This window comes from Sus scrofa, chromosome 7 (assembly GCF_054392235.1).
Source record: "Sus scrofa isolate SSC_HxYL_T2T_F1_AM1 chromosome 7, Sscrofa_HxYL_maternal_Yorkshire_Landrace_v2.0, whole genome shotgun sequence".
Lineage (NCBI taxonomy): Eukaryota > Metazoa > Chordata > Mammalia > Artiodactyla > Suidae > Sus > Sus scrofa.
The window spans coordinates 38,744,200-38,765,622 of NC_139389.1; the positions used below are offsets into that span (position 1 = coordinate 38,744,200).

Here is a 21,423-nt window from a genome sequence, read left to right on the forward strand (position 1 = left end):
CTCAGGCCCTGTGACCTGGAGACAGGACAGGTGGGAGGGGACGGCTGCAGGTGCTGAGAGCCCCGGAAGCCAATTTCCCAATTTCTTTCTTTCTTTCTTTTTTTTGGTCTTTTGTCTTTTTAGGGCCACACCCAGGGCATATGGAGGTTCCCAGGCTAGGGGTTGAATCGGAGCTATAGCTGCTGGCCTACACCGCAGCCACAGCAATGTGAGATCCGAGCCGCTTCTGAGACCTACACCCCAGCTCACTGCAATGCCAGATCCCCAACCCACTGAGCAAGGCCAGGGATTGAACCCACATCCTCATGGATCCTAGTTGGGTTCGTTAACCACTGAGCCAGGACTGGAACTCCCAATTTCTCAATTTCTCAAGGGTTTCTTGGTGGAGGGAGAGGAGGTCCAGGTTACAGGATGGAGGAGGGGTCCCAGGTGTGAGGGCTGTGAGCAGAGGCCAGGCAGGGCAGAAATGGTACCTCCCTTAGGGCCTGCAGGACAGAGGACGGGGACAGAACCTCCCTCTTACTTAGGGGACCAACAGGGGCTGATTTCTGGACTCTCCCACAATGTCCTGGACCCTTCAGGACCCCACCCGTTACCAACCCAGGGAGCAGCCTCCACTGCCCCCAATCCCTATGTCCCCACCACCCAGCTCCTCCCTCTAACTCCAGGTCCTCCAGCTGTGGGCCAAGTCTGGGGTCCCTCTGCAGGACCCTCAGTGGATGTGGAGCCAGCGTGCAAAACCATGTGTTTATTTTTATTAGAAATGTTCTCAGTATAAAAACAATCATGCGCTACACATTGTCATCAAGAACCATCACCAAACACCCAGGCACTGAACTCCGTGTCATCGGCAGGAGGGGCAGGCGGGCAGGCGGGCGGGACACACGGCAGACGGGCAGGGGCGGGCGGGCGGGCTGTGGCCATGGGGACACACACAGAGGCCACCAGGAGGACGCCGCACTTGGCAACACACTCAAGATTTGTTTTTGTTTTGGCTTTTTTGTGTTTTGATTTTTTTTTTTTTCCTTTTTTCTCTTTTGCGACATGTTGATTTTGATGACTTGAGAAAAGATGACATGGAAAGGAACAGAGGCGGGACAGAAATGCTGAGGACAGGAAGCAAAAATGCAGGAGAGGAGAGAGCCCGGTGGAGAGCCTGGAGAGGAGAAAAGGCAGAGGCAGAAAGAAAGGAGAAGATACAAGAAAGCAGACGGAGACAGAGCACAAAGACAGGACAGAGAGAGATGAGAAAATAAAGACAGGGATGGAGACAAGACAGAAACGAGGGAGAGAAAACCAGGGCTGGGGCCCTTGCAACCTCAGCCCCTGGGCTTTGGGGCCGGGAGGGGCCTTGGTCCAAGAGGCAGGCTCTGGGGGTGGCCTGAAGCTGACCCGGCCCCTCATCCTTCTTCTGTCACCGACGGCTTGCCCAGGCTGCCCAGCAGGGACCGCCAGGGCCCTGCTGTCCTCAGCACCAAGCCACGTCCGCGGGCGCCCACGGGCAGGCAGGACGTCAGCTGGGCCCCAGGGCGAGGCCCTGGCCCATCGCACCATCCACGGGGCCTCGGCTCCCCCGCGTGGCTCCGTGGCCTGGCTAGATCGCATGGTTGGTGTAGGTGACGTAGGTCTGCTTGGTGGCCAGCGCTGCAGGGAGAGAGGTACCGAGGAGTCAGAGGCTGGCTTGGCCCCACGCCCCTTCCGCACAGGTGCCCCCCGTCCCCCGCCTCATCAGGATCCTGATCTGAGCCTCCTCAGATCCTGCGCCACCAGCCCCTCCTGGCCCACCCGGCCCAGGGCTCTGCTTCCCCCAGACGCATCCCGCCCTGACCTGGCTGCCTCCCTCCTCACTCTGCTCACAGACCCATCCTGGAACCACCCCGCTGCCAGGGTGTCGCTGTCCCTCAGAGTTCCTGCTGCCTCCTGACCTGCCACTTTGTTATAAAGTATCATCAAAAGGACATTTTTCAGAAGTTCTGGGAGAGCACACGTGAAGAATATCTGTGGACCCGCAGCCGAGGGGAAGCAAGTGGGGAATGCAGACAGGGGAGGTAAAGGATGACACCAGAGGGGGAGTCTTGGAGCCAGACAATGCCCCTCCCAAGGCCCCCAGGTCCCTGGGCCTTCTTGTGCCCCCACCCTTCCCTTTCCTGGCATCCCATGTCACCCCAGCCGGGAGCCCCCCTTACATGCACCCACCACTGCAGCTGGGGGCGCTTGTCTGGGTGTGTCCCCTCTCCCACCCACAGCCAGGTGACACGATGACAACTGCCCTCCTGGGCGCTGCGCCCCGCGAAGCGGCATGGTGAGGAGGCCGGAGAAGCACGGCCCCCAGGTGGAGACAAAGGAACAGAGGGAGAGGGGTCAGGAGCCCAGCCAGTCCTGTCCTGTCCTCCAGGGGCTCAGGGGCTCAGGGGCTTCCTCGGTAGCCTGGGGATGGGGCATGACAGTAACCCAGGGCAGAACTGCCACCAGGGGAGGGGCTGGTGCCGAGAGAGGAGATGAAGTGGGGGACAATCCTGGTGTCTGTTGTCATAAAAGTGCCGGACGCTGTAAGGATCCCGGCAGCTCAGGACAAAGGGCACCTGCCATGCGCAGTCAGGGGTGCCCGGCAGGAGGAGAGGACACCAGGGAGCAGGCTGGCCCCCTCGGCCCCCTCTCCCCCTTTTCACTGCCAAGCTAAGGACATTCCCCTGACCCCCTGCAGCCTGGCATGGCTCCGCATGACCACATTCCTGCCGATGACATGTGTCAAGGGCTGTGTGGAGCTTCCAATGTCATTTGACTGAAATAGATCGTTTTCCTGCATGTCCTCTTCTCGCGTCTGTGGGCAGAACAGACACTGAGGTCATAGCCTCAGCCATGAGGACGAGGACAGCCCTCTGGGAGCTGAGGGAACAACAAAGCAGAAGGACTCAGTCCCGGCTCCTGTCCACCCACCATGCACTGCGACAGCAGAAACAAATGTCTACTGATCTGAGCCGCTGTCCTGGGGCTTCTGTCACCGTGTATAACCGGAAGCCCACGCTGACAGGCAGGACTGCTGCGCCCCCCTCTCAGAGGTCCCTCTAGTGAGGAGGAAGCAAAGCTGTCAGGATGTGGGGTGAGCAGAGGGGACACGGCAGCACCAGGGGGCGGAGGACCCGGGCTGAGAGTGGAGGGGGTAGCCTGGTGCTGTTGGTGAGCTGAAACAGCTGTCGGCAGAAATAGGCCAGTGGCAGGTGCAGTCGCTGGGCTGGACGGTGACAGGGAAATTGCGAATTATAGGTGCACCTGGACAGGTGCTGCTGGAAGGAAATTGTGCCCACAGGGTGGGGGGAACCCCAGGAGGGGCCTGGGCTGGGCACACATGGGGAAGGGGCTGAGCCGGGGGCTGGGACCCTGACTCGGAGGTGCTGAAAGGCTGGGGGGAGGCGAAGATGGCCTGGGGGGGCCTCCCTCTGTGACCTCGGGCAGCCCCTCCCTGCCACCCCCACCTCTCCGCTCCACCCTCTCCCCCACCATCAGAAAAAGAGCCAGCAGCTGGCCTGTGAATCAGTGCAGGGTGGCTGCGGGGCACCCAGAGCGGGTGGGGGAAGGGAACAGGGGCAGCTGGGCCCTAGTCTCCCTCCAAGGCCATGGCTGCCTCCTCGAGAAAATGCCAGCCATGGGTTTCAGAGCCTGGGAGCACATTCAGCCCTCAGCTCTAAGCCAGGGCCCTTAGACTCCTTCAATGGAGCCTCGGTCTGACCATCTGAAAAATGGAAGCAGTGAATTCTGCCCGGGGCCCCAGAAGCTAACTGCAAGGATCTGGCCAAGAATCAGGACACTGGAGGTCCAGTCCGGCCCTCACGAGGGTAGTGGATCTCCGCACCTGTCGTGTGACCTTTCTCACACACTGAAATTCTCGGAGCCTCAACTCCGTCATCTGTAAAATGGGACGATAATAAACCCATGGCTGCTCTCAACTGTGGGGTGGAGAGCACTCCTCTAAACCCTGTAAGATGCTGGGCGACAGGCAGGAGGGGACAGAGGCTCTCCGGGGCATCCTCGTGTGTGGGGTGGGGAAGACTGAGGGGTGGGATCAGGAGGGCGGAATGGCTCTGATTGGTGGCTTTAGTGCCCGCCGCCTCAGATAACAATTAGCTGGGCAGCACAGGCACGAGCTGTCAGCCCCCATTTGTCCGCCAGTGTTTTGGCGCCTAATCTGCCTGCGATCAGGCCCTGAATTATTTATTCTGTTGTTTGTTTAAAGATACGTGGCCTGCCAGTGACAGAGTGAAAAATGTCCCTGCTCCCTGGGAGTGACACCTCCCCCCTCTTCCGGCTCACACCCCCTCGATCTGGCTGTTCTCAGAATTAATCACCGGCTCCTGCCTGGCACCTCCACGGCCCCTATTGTCACGAGCTCTTGTCACAGTGGGGCCGAGGGGCTCTGGCCTCTGGTCCTTAGTGCCCAGGCGCAGGGAGGGGCAGCTCTCAGCCCTGCGGGAAGTGGGGCTGGGAGTGCGGGGTCGCCCCTCACCACACCCTCCTTTTCAGGCCCGGTTGGGTAATGTCCCCTGTCCCCAGGTGACCAGCCTGAGCAGAGGCCAAAGCAACAGTGTCCCCGAGGTGCCCCTGGGGCTCTCAGTGATGGCCCCACCCCCATGGTCCCCTCTGGCTTGTCACAGCACTATGAGTGCCACTCTGTGGGGTCAGGGCGCCAGGTCCTATTGGACACGCGGGGTCTCCAGAGCGCTGGTGCCCACCGAGTGTCACGGGCCCTAGAGCAGAGCTTGGCACCAGCAGTGGGGCCTTGAGGGAGAGGAGCCTTGAGTCTCGGAGGGAAGGAGGAAAACGAAGTCGGGAGTAGGGGGCGGGGAGCAGCAAAGGGTCCCTGCTCAGGGCAGAACAGCCTGGTTGGGGGCAGCATTTAGGGTTTTTGCACACCAGAGTGGCCAAGGAAGGCCAGGGGTGGGGAGGCCTGCAAGGACACTCCCCTCCCACCTCAAAGCAGAGGGCCACGTGGCATCTGAAGGGAGCCCCAGGTGGGCTGTGCTCTGGGAGGAGGAGCGGAATGAGGGAAGTGGAGGGTCTCTAGGTGGAGGGTGTGGCCAGCAGGGAGTTGTCAGGGGTGTCCATCAAAGGAGGGGCATGCGGAAGCCAGGCACAGTGCCCAGCACAGGGAGCAGGACGGCCAGCAACAGGGAGGCCACATGAAGTCAGTGTCCAGGGAAAGACACGGGGTGGGGCCAGCCAGTCACCACCTTATAGTGTGACCTCCAGAGAGTCCCTCGCCCTCTCTGGGCCTCGGCTGGGGACCCTGGAACAATTCTGTCTGGACATGGGAAGGAACACGATGTTCTTTTTACACACGGGAGTGATGCTGAGAACAGAGCTCCCTTCCCCAGAGCTCCAGGGTGGGGGTCTGTGAGACCTGCTGCCACAAAATCCCCTGAGAAAGGAGTCCCCTGTCTTCTGATCTCTCTGTGGGTGACAAAGGGGCTCTTCTCTATCTCCCTCCTGTGCCACCAACCACATCCACTTCTGGCCTTTCCGCCAGTACCAGAGGGAGGAGGCGGAGGGCTACCCCAGGTGCCAGGGGATCTGGGACGCTCCTGGGGGAGGGGGCTTTTGCATCTTCCTCCCCCACCCACAGAAGTCCCCCGGAGACTCTCAGAGAGTGGGGAGGCAGGGGGAGCTGCCATTTAAAGCATCAGGCACCAACGGGGTGTCCAGGGAGGGAGCCAAGGTCTGCAGTGGGGTGGGGGTCACCGAGTGGCACCTCGGTCCTGTCCGCTTGGGAGCAACCGGAAGCAACCCCCACCCCCAACAGGTCGTGGGCTGCCGTGCGGCCTGGGTGAGCCCCTCTCTTTCTGAGCCTCCCTTTCCTTATCTGTCTCCTGCAAATGATTAAAAATAACTGCCTTTCAGGGTTGCTGTGAAGATGGAAACTGGTCCTTGGCAGGTGTGGCCCACAGCAGGGTTCAAGAAAGGGTCAGCACTGTTACTGGACCCCGAGGCTTCCCCTGTCCCCACATGCTCTGCCTCTCTCCTCTCTGTCCCTTCTCCTCACACCCAGGGTCGGCTTCTGGGGCAGGGGGTTGGGGGAGGGACAGGAGGTTGGCAACGATGGTGGCCCTCCTCCCTCCTGTACACGGCCCTTAACCTCTGAGGGGCCTGTCCTGCCCAGGCTAGACTTGGGTCTGCCACTCAGGTGCAAAGCGAGGCCCCGCTTCCTCCACCCCAACACCCCCCCACAAAGCACCAGGGGCTCTAGAGGCCCCTCTCCACCTCCACACTCGCTCAGGGCCCTGCCAGGGGGTGGCCAGTCATAAGCCAAGCTGAGGGGTTTCAATTGCTCTGGCACCAGGGCCATTGTCTCTGGTTACAAAGGGCCAGAGAGCAGGGGCCCCCAGAGAAGCCCTTCCCCAGGGGACCAAAAGGGCCCAGGCCCAGAGGAGGAAGCCATGGAAGAGAAATCCCAGGGTCCCCCATCACCTTGCCTGAACCAGGGTCCCTGGGGCCTCCTGAGATTCTGGGGGAAATGAGGCTAGGGCAGTGGGGGAGTGTGAGGGGCAGGACCCTCAGGGTCCTCGCTACCAGGCTGGGGCGGACAGAGGGGGAACCTAAGGCCTCAAGGCTCCGCGGGAGGGAGGGCGGCCAGCCACTCACTGCAGCCTCAGGGCTCTCCCAGAGCCCCCAGAGGACCGGGCCTGGGGGGCGGGGCCGGCCTCTCCAGGAGGTGGCGGGGCCTGGGCGGGCGCGGAGGGGCGTGGCCAGGCACTCACCTGGGGCTTCCAGGTTCTCGCAGAGCTCGGACTTGGCCTCGCCGTTGGGCCGGAAGCTGCCCTTCTGCGTGAACTTGTTGGACATGGTGGCGGCGGTGACGACGGCTTTGAGGCTGCGCTTGCGCTTGGGCACGTTCTGCTCGGGGTGGAAGAGGATGACGTAGACCTTGGGCATGTAGAGCATCCCCAGGGACACCGAGGCGCTCAGACTCACGGAGACCGTCAGCGTCGTGGTCTGGATGTACAGCTGGGGGCGGGCCGGGGGCGGTGTCAGGGCAGGCTCCGCCCGGCCTCGCGGCATGGGGTGGGGGACCCTGCCTGAAGCCCAGCTCCCAGACAGACCCAGGACCCCTGCCCCGCATCCAGCTGGCTTTGTGGCGGCGAGCTGGGGCTTTAGACCAGAATCCCTGGGTGGCCTAGCCCCACCAGTGTCGCTGTGTGATCCTGGACAAGTCACATCCTTGTGCCTCAGTTTCCTCAGGTAGAATTTGGGCTTAAGAATTACAGTACTCAGCTCCCAGGGCGGCTGTGAGTTTGAAATGACTTAAGCGCTACAAGCATGTCCAATAACAAGTGACACGTGGTCAGGGCCCACAGGTGCTCAGCACTGTTCTGTGCCACCTGGTGGATGCCCCAGAGGAGAGGCCCTTGGGGGACAGTTGAGCCTCCTTGGAAGCAGCCTCTGCACAGGGCTGGGGGTGACAGGAGCATCTGTCCCTGTCTTGTAGTAACTCCCAGTGGCCCTGGCACGGCCCCTCGACAGCCCCCCCCAATGATCCCCCCCACAGGCCACCCTGTGTGGAGCAGGCTGTTGGCACAGGAGCCACAGCGTCATCATGATCCAGTGATGGCAGCCCAGTCAAAGCTCGTTTCACGCTCACTCACCAGCACTAACGGTGACAGATGTTTGGCAAAATGAAAGTCCATTAATCTGGGTGTCGGATAATCCATTCTTCAATAGTGGGGCTTTCCAGGCAAGGCCTACAGTTTCCACCACCCCCTCCCCTCCCCACCTCCTCCCTTCCCGGCCCTTGGTGCTCAGCTGCCCCCTGACCCCCTCAACCAGGGCTGGGCCAGGGACGCCCAGGCTGTGGCCCCCAGGTCTGGGCACAGAGAAGGCAGGAGATGCTCTGTCTCCAGAGCTGCTGTTCCCAGGGGCCTCCTGATGGACCACCACCTCCAGGAAGCTCTCCCTGAACCCCAGCTCTCACCAGTCCCCCATGACACAACCTCATTCCTTGCACCCAGCCCAGCAGTGGGCAACCTGGGTCTGGACTGGCTTCTCGAGGTCACAGGGGCCCTGGCCTCCTCTGATGGTCTCCTTCCATCCCTGCCCGCCCCCCAAATCCCTCATGACCTGGATCTGCAGGCCTAGTCCCAGCCCCCTACCTGGGGGAGAGGGGCTGGAGAAGTTCTAGAGTCCCTAAGCCAGGGGCATGTGACGCTGGGGAAGGCTCGGCCCCTGTCATCAGTGCTGTAGAAAGACAGCACCGGCCTCACCCAAACCAGAGGCCATGTGCATGGGGGCGGGGGCGGGGTTGGGGACAGGGAGGCTGTTTCAGGAAATGTCACAGGCCTGGAGAGATGAGAGCCTGTTCTCTGGTGAGCACCCCCTCTGGACACAGTCATCTGGTCCTCACACTCGCTCGCACTCAGCTCCGAGCGCAGCACTGCCTCCCCCCATGCGGGCCGGGAAAGGTCACGACAAGTCAGACGGAAGGTGCTGCCACCTCTCCCACCCCTGGAGGTGGCACATGGGGCCAGGAAGGAAGGGGTGGAGGTCGGGCACCAGGGTGTCACAGCAGACCCTTGCAGAAAATAGTGGTGCTCTAGGCTGAACAAGTTGGGCTTGTTGGGGTCTTCACTGTCAGCTGAAGGCTCCCTGGGCCCAGTGTTTCCCTCATCAGACTGGGGCTCCCTGAGGGCAGGATGTGTCTCTGCTTTCATGCTGGGGGCTCTTGGGGACAAGGGTTATGTCCAGGAGAGACACCCATCTTAGGTCCCCCTGCTGATGGAGGGGGTATGGAGGAGACCAGTATGGAGGCGGAGGATCAGGGGTAGAGGCCCCTCTCCTGGCAGAGACAGCCCCGTGGGGGGTCAGGGGGCTGGGTTCCAGATTCCACTCTGCCCAGTCCCTCAGAGGGCTGCTGGGCCCCTCCGCTAACTAGGGCACAGCTCTCTCCGTGGACACTCAGTTTACCGCCCCACCATTGCCATCTTGAATACTGAATAATTTTCAAACGAGGGACCTTCATTTTCATTTTGCTGCAGTCTCTGAAAACTACTGAGCCAGCCCTGAGTACTGGCCTCAGTGTTCTGTTCTAATCTGCATTTCAGCCTCGGAGACTTTCTGCACACAAAATGCAAGGAAGGCTGAAAGAGATGAACCTTGAATAAAGCTGTCCCCATCTGCTGGGGCCCTTCCCCCTGAGCATGCACCCTGGCCGGCCTCGGGCTGGGGTTGGGGGGCTGGCCCTGTGCTCAGAAGTGGAGCTGCACACCCCCAGGCTGTTCCTTGCCCCAGGGCCTGGAGTGCCCACCCACCACTAGCTCCAGCGTGGTCTGGAGCCCCCGAGGTGAAGGTGCATGCTGTCACCAGGAGATGGTAGCGTGTCAACCCCATCAGGGAAGCAATGGTCCTCTCAAACCTCTAGCCTGCAGGGCTGGGGCCCAGGCTCCGATGCAGGTCTCCAAGGCAGGCAGCTTGAGAGGCGGCTTTCGGGACGTGATCTCACCACCTCTCCCGTCCACCCATCCCGCAGCCTGGAGGTCCTGAACTGCCCCACTCCTGCTCCCCTCCTCGGACAGGCCCGAGCCACACGACGTCCCCTGTGAGAAATCCTGCCTTAGCCTCGCCAGTCACTGCTGCCCAGAGTGAGGGAGGCCATCAGAACTGGGTTTGATGAGGGGGGTGACAGAGGTCACTTTGGGAGGGGGCAAAGGGCACAGAAAGGATGGCCGTGGAGGTGGATGACGAATTTCCTGTTTGGAGGCTTGTCCTGGGAGGGGGGTCCCTGAGGAGTTCTGCCTGCTTTGTGCTTGTGCCCAGGCCGATCCTGGCAGGGAGAGAGCCTCAGAATCTGTACGCACCAGACCAGTGAACTTCCCCACAATCTGGCCGGCCTCTGAGGCCACATCCCCACAGCCTGGCTGAGACGGGTGCAGTCAGCACAGGGTAAGGCCAGGCGGCTGCGGTGATGAGCCCTCCAAATCCGGGTTAAGGCGGGGGAGCTGGCACCTGCTCATCAGAGCAACTCCAATGGGCTCACGGGACAGGCACAGCTGAGCACCTGCAAGTGCCCACAGCCCTGGGCACGCATGCCAGCCTGCAAACACGCACCTGTATGCAACGTGTTCAGATACACACCTGAACTCACAGCCACATGCTCCTACCTGACTCAGGTACATCGGAGCTCACACACAGCCTTTTGTGTTACCAGATACACACATGTGCATATACACAGGTGGATTCCTGCACATGTGCACATACACCTGAACTCACGCACCTGCGACTTTCTTTGGGGCGCTTTATAGCTGGGACGTGACAGCTGAGATTCATCCCTGGGACTGCTGAGCCTCTAAGAGCCCGGGGTCTGAACCAGAGGGACCTCACAGATGAGCATGTGTCCCGTGTCAGTGCCATCAAGGGTGGCACACAGGTGTGGGCTGGCCAGGTGTGTGACCCCGGGCAAGTCCCTGTTCCTCTCTGAGTCTCAGAGGAGATCATCTCAGAGGCTCCTTTTCACATCAGTACTGAGGGAAGCCTCTTAAAAAGGGACAAATTAGAGGCAGGTGAGGTGGACGGGAAAGATGGGGAGGGTGCTGGACCTGGTGGGAGGACAGGGACCCTCCAGGGAGACCTGTGCTGGCTGCCTGCAGGGCATCATGAGCCCACACTCTTGGCCCTGGCCCCGTGTCTCTGCTCCCTGAGCCGAGGGAAGGCCCTCCCGGGATTGTTGAGGGTAAGTTTTCAAGCTGCCAGCTTCCTGGGGTGCAGGTGGCCTCCCCTGCTGGCTCTACAGGACTCCTGGGCGCTCTGCTTGCACTTGCCCTCAGCGGGGAGGGCCTCCTGCGGGCCTGGTGGGGGTGGGCACTGGCTCAGGTTGCAGGGTGGCTGGGGCCAGGCCTGGTCTCAGACCTCAGGGCACTCACTGCCAGCCCTGCAGTCTGCTTCTCAGAAGCCCTGCTCACGGGGACACCACTGGAAGACAGGCCACAGGGCTCTCTCCTTGTCCTGAGGAGCTGCTGGAGAAGAGCTGCACACCCACCAAGGAAGCCCCAGGACAGGGGTGGGGGGAGGGTGCCATGGAGCTGCAGGGGGTCCTGAGTTAGACGGAGTAGGGTCAAGTCCAGCAGTGCCTCCTACTGGCTGTGTGACCCTAGACAGGCCACGTCACCTCTCTGCTTCCACGGCCTCATCTGTAACAGGGATGGTGTATCTACCCTAGCCCGCCACTCTGGTGCCTGCTGCCCACCAGGTGAAGTGCCTGGCACAGGACCAGCACTTATCCATGGTGGCCTTGACTGCAGCCTCCGCGAGGCCCCGTGTCCTAGGAGCGCAAGCCCAGGCACACTGTGCATGCCATCCCAGGATGGAGACTCCCCCACTTATGTCTCCAGCCCGGGCCACACCCCTGAACCCCAGACCCCTATCATCTATAGCTGCACTTGGACACCTCACGGGCACCGCAAACTCAGCAGGTCCAGGGACCTTCCTGACCTCCGCCCCCAAGGCTCCTCTGGTGCAGAGGCTCCTTCCTTCCCATCACTCACACCAGCAACGGGGTCTTCCTCGTCCCCCTCGACTCTCCTCTGCATCCTCATCCCACGCACACTCATCATCAGAAAGCCAGCCAGCCGCACCCCCAGGCATGGCCGGGATCCCCCTCTCCTCGGGGCTCCACCCAGCAGCCAGAGGGAGCCTTGAAACCTAGTCACAAGGCACTGCCCTGCTCAGGACCCCACAGCGGGGCCCCCTCTCCCCCAGTAAAGGCCAACACCCTTCCCTCAGCCTCTGTCTCCTCCCTCGTTCCCACTCCCCCCCCCCGCCCCCGGACTCCTCTGCCCCTGCCTCTTAGGATCCTGCGCCCCTCGTGTTGTGTGGTTGTTACACTTGTAAGGACTCTGCAGGTGGAGGGTCACGGCCCCAACCTACGGATGGAGAAACTGAGGCGTGAGGTGGCTGGCTTGCCCGGGGCTCCACAGTTAGACAGGTCCCCCGACTCTCCCAACCTCTGGCCTCAGAGTTCAGGGACGCTCAACCCTTCAAGACAGAACCCTTCAGAACTCCAGGCAGCGCTGGGGCTGTGGCGGCAGCAGATCCCCTTGGAGGAGGTCCCCCCGCTGCAGCCAGGCCAAGAGAAGGCTGACTGGGCGGCAGAGGCGGCCCCCAGGGAGGCCCGCAGCTGACACTGCCAGGCCCCGCTCCTGGCCTTGGGGGGCGTGGGCAGAAGAGAGCATGAGTGCCCCATACATCACCCACCCTGGGGACCCACGGGGGGTCCTGTGAGGGCAGAGGAAGAAGGAAGATAGGCTGAGTGCAGGGAGGTAAAGGAGAGTCTAGGAAAGAGCGAAGGATGAAGGGGCAGCATCCCAGGCTGATGAGAGCAGAGACGATGCGGGAAGGAGAGGGAAGGAGGAAAAGACAGAGAGGTGGGGGTGGGAGGCGGGGAGAGAGAGAGGAGGGGAGGGAAGGGGAGAGGGGGAGGGAGCCGGAGGAGAGAGCTGAAGCAGAGGGAAGGGAGGGAAGGCGGGAGGAGAGACGGAGAGACGGGAGGGAGACCCTGAACTGGAGGAAACACAGAGACAGAGAAGGCACTTGGGACCCGCCCAGGAAGCTGCCCCGCACTCACCTTGTCGGCCGACTGCGAGGTGCCAAAGAAGATGGGGATGAAGGCGAGCCAGACAATGCAGGTGGTGTACATGGTGAAGCCGATGGGCTTGGCCTCGTTGAAGGTCTCGGGCACGCCGCGCGTCTTGATGGCATACACGGTGCACGTGACCATGAGCAGCATGCTGTAGCCCAGCAGGCAGATGAGCGACAGGTCTGAGATGTCGCACTTGAGCACGCCCCTGGCGAAGCGGGGGTCGAGCGTCCGCTGGTCCTGGAAGTCCACCACCGAGTGGGAGGGGTCCACCACAAACCACACGCAGATGCCCAGCAGCTGCAGCGAGATGAGGCTGAAGGTGATGGCCAGTTGCGAGGTGGGGCTGATGAAGCGCGGGGCGCTGACCGACCGCTTGCCCTGCTCGAAGATGCGGTAGATGCGGTTGGTCTTGGTGAGCAGCGCCGCATAGCTGATGCTCATGCCGAGGCCCAGGAAGATCCGGCGCAGTGAGCAGGTGCCCAGGTCGGGCTCGGCAATCATGAGGAAGGTGGTGGCATAGCACAGGAAGATGCCCGCCAGCAGCACGTAGCTCAGCTCACGGCCCGAGGCCTTGACGATGGGCGTGTCGTTATAGCGCACGAAGGTGACCACCACGAACAGTGTGGCGGCGATGCCCACCACGGCCAGGAAGAGGGGCAGCACAGCCCAGGGCGAGTTCCACTCCAGCTTGATGATGGGGATGGGCCGGCAGCCCGTGCGGTTCTCCGTGGGCCGCATGTCGTAGGGGCAGGTCTTGCAGGTGTAGCGGTCCACCTGGTACTGGTAGCCCGTGCAGGGCTCACAGTGCCAGCAGCATGGCATGCCCTTCACCGTCTTCTTCCGCTCGCCCGGCTGGCAGGGCAAGCTGCAGATGGAGCGGGGCAGCTGCTGCACACTTCCCGGCCAGTGCATCCGTTCCACCTGGCAGCAACAGCACCGGGAGGAGGGGCTCAGGACGTGGCGCCCCATGCCCTGGACCACCCCACCGGCCGGCACTCTGGACCCTACTTCGGAGTCACCCAGTTAGCCAGCTCAAGCCCGGCTACAAGGGTTCCCCCCGCCAGGAGCAGCTGAATAACAGCTGCATTCAAATAAGCTCCCGGCATGACTCAGACCCAGCTGACCTATGGGAAATCCTGCTCAAATCAAAACTCCCAAGGGTCGCACAGAGAAACTGAGCCCAGAGACCAGCAGTGATAACAGAGTCCTGTGGCAGAGCAGACAGAACCCAGCAGTCCAGACTCCCAGTCCCGTGAGCCCTCGCTATTCAAAGTGGTCCCCAGACCAGCAGCAGCACAGGAGCTTGCTGGGATGTAAATTTCTGACCCCACCAGACCCACTGACTCAGAAATCTCAGTTTTCTTATTTGTGTGTTTGTTCGTTTGTTTTTCTTTTTAGGGCCACACCTGCAGCAGGTGGAGGTTCCCAGGCTAGGGGTCATATCAGAGCTGAAGCTGCCGGCCTACAGCACAGCCACAGCAACGCCAGATCCGAGCCTCATCTGTGACCTACACCACAGCTCATGGCAACACTGCATCCTTAACCCACTGAGGGAGGCCGGGAATCAAACCCTCATCCTCATGGATACTAGTCGGGCTCTTAACCTGCTGAGCCACCACAGGAACTCCTGAATCAGTCTTCAACAAGACCCCACAGGTGACCTGTGTGCCCTACAGCTCAGCCCACAGGGCCTCCCCAGCGGCAGAGTTGGTTTCAGCAAAGGGCAATGAACGAAGGCTCGGTCAGAGACGCTCAATGCGTGCCTGTGCCCGGGTCTGCGTTTCCTTGCATCTCGCTCTCAGTGAGCGCTGGTCGTAGTTACATGTCTCTAAAGACATCATCACTGAGAGCAAAGGCGCACGCCGAAGCCGGCATGCCCTACTGAGTGTGTCAAAGTTCTGGGGTGTAAGAAAGAGCCCTGGCAGAGGGGGGCCTGGGGGTGCTTGGGAGCCACATTCAAGCATCTGTTCTCAGTCACGAGGTGCGTGGGGAGCAGCAGGCCTGGCAGGCTGTGTGCTGGGTGCTAGGTCCTGGGCAGACAGACAAGCAGTTGGCTCAGGGCCAAGGGGTGGGGTCAGAGCAGAGGAAAAGGGTGAGGGGACCGAATGGGGGGAATCTGAGGACAGCCTCACGAGGGGAGGCTTGTGCTGGGGGCCTGGGCATAACACTGTGTGGTCCCCTGGAGGCCAGGGAGCACAGCAGTGACCAGTGCCACCCACATCCTGCAGGGACAACAGGGCAGGACAATCACTGGGCATCAGGACTGTGACACTGCAGGGGGGCACGGGGACACAGGGTGATAGTGGGTGTTCTAGAAAATTCTGTGGCTCCTATAGAGTGGTGGATGTGGTCAAATCTTAGCACCACAATTCTGTCGCTAGCTGGCTGTGTGCCCTTGAAAAGACACCTCAACATCTCTGAGCCTTTTCCCCACTGCATCCAAAGAGAGGAGCTATGAAGCCTCTGTGCCCTTTGTGACTTAGTGTGGCGTCCAGTCAGAAGTCATAAGGGAAGCTCCTCACATTTCTCCAGATCCTCAGCCTCAGGAGGACAGGGGGTTGAATCACTTCCCTGCTGCGTCTCTAGCCCGCAGCGCAGGGCTGACGCACAGTGGGGCCCAGGCAGCTCTGAATCTCTGTGGAATCTTCGCAGGACGCAGTGAGGTCTGGGCGCCGGCAGGAGAGGCTGCTTGACCTCAGACCAGAAGGAGGTCAGTACAGGCAGGGGAGGCCTCGCCTGCTCTGTGCCCCCTGCCCCCGCCCAGCCCAGTGCAGCCAGAACCCAGCACTGGGAAGAAGGTGGGGAGAGTGGTCCCGCCCCTCAGCTCCGTGCTGGTGGAGGGGCTTGTATTACTGCGGAGAGACCCCTGCCACCCCGCCCCCCATGCTGCCTTCACTTGCCACGCCTGTAGCCTGGGCTAATAACAGTGCCAGCCCCATGGGGCCACTGTCCCCACAGTAAGGTCGCGTGCTTAGAGCAGCAGCTGCACACAGCAGGGGCTCAGCAGGATGAGCTGCTGTCACCAGTGAGTGGAATCACGGCCCCCTCCTTTGGGGTACTGTCCCCACCCCGGCTCCACCCACCCTGTTTCATCTGTCTGTCCCCACTCAGCAACACGAGGAGCATCACTGTAGGAGGGGGCTCTGTCCCCGCTGTGCCGTGTGGCCTGTGGACTGTCTCGCCAGCCTGTTTTCCCGAGATGTCTCCCGACTTGAAGCCGTTGGAGATAAATGAGATCACAGGCAGAAAGTGCTGAGAGGGCCCCAGGTGTTGCCGCCAGAAGGGATTCTGACAGGAGGGGACAGCAAGGAAGGAAGGCACCTCCCCCTAGATGTCCGGTCCATGTAGACATCACGCTGTGCCCACCCCGAGCGGGGCTCGCCCTTCCGCTGGGCGAAGCGGGGACCAGTCCACAGGCACCTCCTTGAGAGCCGAACCTCAGCTCCTTTCTCTCCAAAACATGGCTCTATTCACAGCTGGGGACACTGCGGGGAACGGCCACCAAGTCCACAAGACAGCCATGGGCTGGGGAATGTGGCCAGGAGGACCTAGAAGCGGCCCCCACGACACCAGAAAAGTGATGGCCTCGAAGTGTGGTCTGGATGCTCCGGGTGGCTCTCCCTGCCCAGCGCTGAAAACCCCGCCATCTGACCGTGTTGCTGCCTGGTCCAGACGTAGCCCTCTGCCTGCTCACCTTTCTTGCCCTTCCCCGCCCCCCACCCCCGACCAAGACCTTGACCCCGGGGTGAATTCATCTATCTGGTTTTTGCACGTCCTTTGCAGGAAGGCCTCTGGCCAAGGGAAGAGCAGGAACAGGAAGGGCAGCAAAGCCCAGCTGCCCTGTTCTTCTACTGGGAGGAGGGCTCAGGGTCCTCTGAGGTCTTGGGGGGCACTGAGAGAAGCCCTGCCTCAGCGGCAGCAAACCCAGGGGTTGAGTGAATCAGTGGCTGCCTTGCCTTGGTCCCCCCCAGGTCTGGAGGTGCCCTCCCCCCCCCACCCCCACCCTCCCAGCAGGCGCTTACTCGGAGGTGCAGGTGGTCGGTCCAGGAGCCGATGACCTTGTACTCGGCAGAGCCGTTGTGCAGCTGGTACTGGTAGATGTCATAGCGTCCGGGCGCATCTCCGTTCTCGTTGAAGGTCACAGGGTTCCCTGCGATGCCTGTGGGGCCCGTGGGTGTCACACGCTCTGCCTGCTGGCTGGGCCTTCGCCCAGAGGCAGGGAGGATGGCGAGCCCAGGGCAGAGGCCCCTCCACAGGGAACGTCTTGGGAGGGTTGACCCCTTGGGAGTACCGGCAGAGAGCCTTCCACTCCCCCAACAGAGCCCCGGGACCCCTCCCCTGGAACCCCCTCCCCTGGGGTCCCTCCCCCGGGGCTGGGTGGCACCCTACACCGCTGCCTTACCTGAGAAGTTGACGCTGCGGATGTACTTGAGCAGCTGGGTGCCGTCCACGGGGTCCATGCGCGGGCAGAGTCCCACACGGCCGGGACACAGGTCACGGTGCATGGCATGCAGTGCGTGGCCCATGGCGTACACGGCATCGATCACAAACTGCACCTTCCCCTCCTGCTCGTAGGCCGAATCCTGCCCGATGCGCTCTCGGTCTGCAACGAGAGCCAAGAGTGAGGGGCCGCGAGGCCCGCCGTCCTCACCAATGTACTGCGGTGGCCCCCAAGCTCAGGAAGCCATCTCTGTGCACCTGGGCGTCCGGGCTCAGGCCAGGCTTGTCCACCACCCCAGGGGGGCGTCTGCAGAGGCACACAGGATGGCGCTCAAGGGCCCTCTGCCGTCATGGCTGGACCTGTGCCTGAGGCCCCAGGACAGCCAGGTCGGGCCCCCTTGGCATCGTCACCCTCAGAAGGCCACAAGCCAGGGAGTTCTTCTGGCGGTGGTGCTTGCCTGCCTCCCCATGCCTGGCCTCCACCAACTCCAGGAATAGCAGCCACAGGGCAGGAACTGTGTCAAGCCACACAGCCATGGGGATGCTGTCCCCCCACCCCCAGAAAGGGTGAGAGACTGGCTGCAGGTCCTTCAGGATTCAGGACCTGGACCGCCCAAGCCCTCAGTGGCTTCCAGATGGCCCAGATAGCGGAGGTCCCCATCACTCCTACCCAGCCCTCCCCCATGAGCCAGGGTGAGGGAGCTTTGCTAAATGGGAACTCACACCCCCCCCCCTCTCACTGCAAACAGCAGAGGCTCCCCAGGGTGCTGTGTCCTCCCACCCTCACCCCCTTGGCTCTGGGCACACCCACCCCTCTACTTGGGCCCTGTGCAAACCCTGGGTGCCTGGGACCTTGAGTTCCTCTCAGTAAAAAGATCATACTCCTGCCTCGAGGGAGTGCTGGGAGGCTTCGTGAGATGCGGTACAGAAAACACTCGGCAGACACGGAGTAGGTGACTAAGCCACATTAGTACCGTACTTATGTGGTCAGAATAGAGGGGTTCTAAGTGGGGGCCACGGGGGGCCCTGGGCCAGAGCAGGCCAGGCGTGCTTCCTGGAGGAGGAGGAGCTCCTGGCCTGGGTCCTGGGTGATGGTGATGATGACGAAGAAGAAGGGCTATGAACTTCTGGGGAGCATCTGCTCTGGGCCGGGCACTGTTCTAAGCTCCCTGCACATGTTCACTCACTGAACACTCACAACCGTGCTGTAAGTGAATGAGTCTCCCCATCACGGAGATGAGAGAACGAGGCTTGGGAAACCTCACTGGCACCCTAGGACCATGCAGAGCTGGATCTGCTGCAGCCAGATCTGCTGCAGCCGGATCTGCCTCCCCGCCTGCACACCCCTCCACACCTGAGATTGTCAGAGCCGGACTGCAGCGGGAGGGTGGGGAAGTGAGAGGGGAGGGGCGGAAGGGCAGGGGCTTGAGATGGGGGCACAGGGGCAGGAGGATGACAGGGAGAGGACAGGCAGAGTGCCAGGGAGCCCAGCGTCCCCTCCCAAGGCCACAGCCCTGCATACAGCATCACCTGCGTCCTTCTCAAGGCCAGGATGGTGAAATACACCCACACACACACACCTGCCAGCAGCCAGCTGGGTGAGTGGCTGCATGTGGGGGGCCAGGCTGAGGCCCCAGGGAGCCACAGATCACCCCCTAGATCCCTGCATTTTTAGCCAGTGGATGGTCACTGCACCCTGCTCCCCAGGGCTCCCCCAGAGCTGGTGGCATGTCTTAATAGCCCTGCTGTGGCCACCAAGACTCTGTGACCAAGGTCAGAACCTGAATCCGGTACCTGCTTCAGGGTCAAGGACAAAGGTCTCCAGCTCAGATTGAACAATTTAGGGGCAGAGGCCGGGTTGGCGCTGGGGGCACTGCTGGGGCCAGATGGAGTCCACAGCTTTCGTGTGTGGCCCGGGATGGAGACAGGCAGTCGTCAGCCGCCCACCTGGCTCTCCGGCCGGTCAGCTAAGCCTGGGCTTCCTGCTGTTACTGCACAGCATTCACACCGCACTGTCTGGGCCAGAACCCCGGCTCATTCACATACTCTGGCTGTGACCTTGGACCTGCCACCTCATCACTCGGGCTTCACAGTCCTCATCTGCCACGTGAGGATAATGATGGGACCACCTCACAGGGTCAGGATACGGTCCCCAGGAGGATTGACAGCTTTATATCCACAACAGGTCATAAAGAGAGGCCTGGTGCCTACAAGAGGGTTAAACACAGGGGTGCAAGGCCCGCCTGCCTCAGGGGCCTGGGCGAGCAGAACGTCGCCCACTCTGCTGAGAGGCAGAGCTCGCCAGGCCTCAGCACGGAGAGGGAGGAACGGGAGCAAGTTCTCCAGCCGCCGCAGGCTGCCCGCTGTGCAAGCCTTCCAATCACAGAACTGAGAGCCAGGAGGGACAGTCCTGGCCCCAAAGGGTGACACAGGGGGCTGGGGCAGGGTAGCCTGGCCCCCACCTGTATCCCCAGCCCCCAGGGCCTTCCTTCTGCCTCCTGAAGACCATAAACCCCCACTCCACCCCCCACAGCTCCCATCACACCCTCATTTCATATGGATGAGAGGCTGAATTATTAACAGGACCAGGCAGAGGCTGTGGCCACTGCACAGGAGGCAGCTTTCTCCCAAGGCCAAGGACACAGCAGGCCCGGGGACCCTGGCTGCACCACCCAACTGAGCTGCCCTCAGCCCCTCTCCCTGCCTTCCCACAGGGTCCCTCCTCAGTGGGTCTGGCTGCAGCATCCGCTCCTGGGCCTCTAGGGTCCAGGACCAAGTGCTCTAAGCAGGGTCTAGACACCACCTGCACAGGCCCTGGAATGGGGACAAGCCCACGGGACCCCTTCCCCAGGGTAGCACCCCTCAGGGTGCTGCGGTCCTACAGGGTTTCAGCGGCCCTTGAGCATGGCCTCTCCAGGTCCCTCCACCCCGGAGCTATCACGATGCCAGCCACGGACTTCTAGAGACTTTCCAACATACTTTCATGCCCTTGACTTTGGTCTCAAGTCTGGTGCCAATAACAAAATAAGAAAATGGGGCTGGTGAGGTGACCTGCAAAGGGCCTTTATTTGCCAGGGAGCAGCAGGCCTGAGCGTGCCCCCTCCACACACCCACTCACCCCTCAGAATCCACAGCCCTCCCCCTGAGCCCCCCAGGAAGCAATGGCAGTGCCTAAGTGTGCTCATCTGAGAGGGGGGAGTAGGGACCCCAAACACCATCAGACAAGGTCAAGATACTATCCTGAACATTGGCAAAGGTGGCCGTGAGCAGAGAAGCTCTCTGGACACCCCCGACTCTTCAGCAAACAACCTGCAGCGTGGCTGGCATTTCCTCTTCCCCGAGCCTCTGGGAGGTAGGCTGGAGGGTTTCCCTCACCAGGGAGGCAGCCGAGATCTGCAGGTGGCCCAGGGCATACCCAGGGCCTGCAGAAATCCTGGCACCAGGCAGGTGTCCACCGGCACCAGGCACTGCCTTGGCCGGCGAGTGGCAAACCTGGCTCTCTGGCTCCCGAAGAGTTTCACCCACCCTGAAAGGTCCCTTTCTTCTCCCTCCGTCCAGCCCTGACCTGCCCCCTTCCCCTACTCGGGGTCCCAGCTCCTGCCCCAGCCGTCTGGCCAGGCCTAACCGGGAGCCAGGGCTCCCATCTGCAGGGCTGCAGGAGTCGGTGGCCTCATGGGGTGGGTGGGACCCCCGGCCCAGGCAGGGAACTGTGTTCTGGGCGCTCCTGGAGGGGATCAATTCCAGACATGTGGCAGCAATGACAGCGGCAAGAGTTTGAAGATGTCCTAATTGTGTCCAGGGGCACAGTGAGCCAGAGATGCTGCAGGTGGGTGCTACCACAGGTGACAGCCAGCTGGGAACCTTCGGGGAGGGGATTTTCTCTGTCAAAACCCCACAGCTGTGGTTACTACGGCGACCGCAGCCTTTGTCTGCAGGTTGTAAATTGTAATTGAAATGTGTTTTCAAGGTTGAAATAATAAGTTCCTGGTGGTCTCCCCCCTCACCTGTCCACAACCCACCCCACCCGCCACCATCCTCCCAAGTTGTATGCACACGTGTGCGCACACACACGCATGTGTGCACACACACACACACACACCTCCTGGCAACCTTCCAGGGAGCAGGATCAGGGAGTCCCAGGACCCCCCAGGGACAGCCACCTGCTGCACGGCTCCACCATGGGCCCCGACGTGACCCTGGCCAAGTAAACTTTACATTCTCAGATGCACATCCAGGGGCCACCTGGAGGGGCCACAGGGAGGATTCGAGGAGACGCAGATGAAAAACACACAGCATCACACCTGCACGTAGTGCCCTGTAAGTCTGTTCTCCCCTCCTCCCAACACCCCTCCTCGGGGTCACTCCCC

The 21,423-nt window shown here is 61.5% G+C and overlaps 1 protein-coding gene across 3 annotated transcripts in view; it reads right to left on the bottom strand.

Annotated features, from left to right (window-relative positions):
• Window positions 1-733: 733 nt before the first annotated feature.
• The window catches only part of GRM4 (glutamate metabotropic receptor 4), a 100,129-nt gene continuing 79,439 nt past the window's right edge, over window positions 734-21,423 (bottom strand). For all 3 annotated transcript variants that reach the window (XM_084966952.1, XM_021098606.2, XM_084966951.1), the window contains 5 exons: window positions 17,019-17,219; window positions 16,639-16,775; window positions 12,602-13,537; window positions 6,750-6,996; window positions 734-1,644 (listed from right to left, as the gene is read on the bottom strand). In XM_084966952.1, coding sequence (XP_084823078.1) covers window positions 1,595-1,644; window positions 6,750-6,996; window positions 12,602-13,537; window positions 16,639-16,775; window positions 17,019-17,219 — 1,571 coding nt within the window. In that variant the 3' untranslated portion in view covers window positions 734-1,594. The remainder of the gene's footprint in view (window positions 1,645-6,749; window positions 6,997-12,601; window positions 13,538-16,638; window positions 16,776-17,018; window positions 17,220-21,423) is intronic.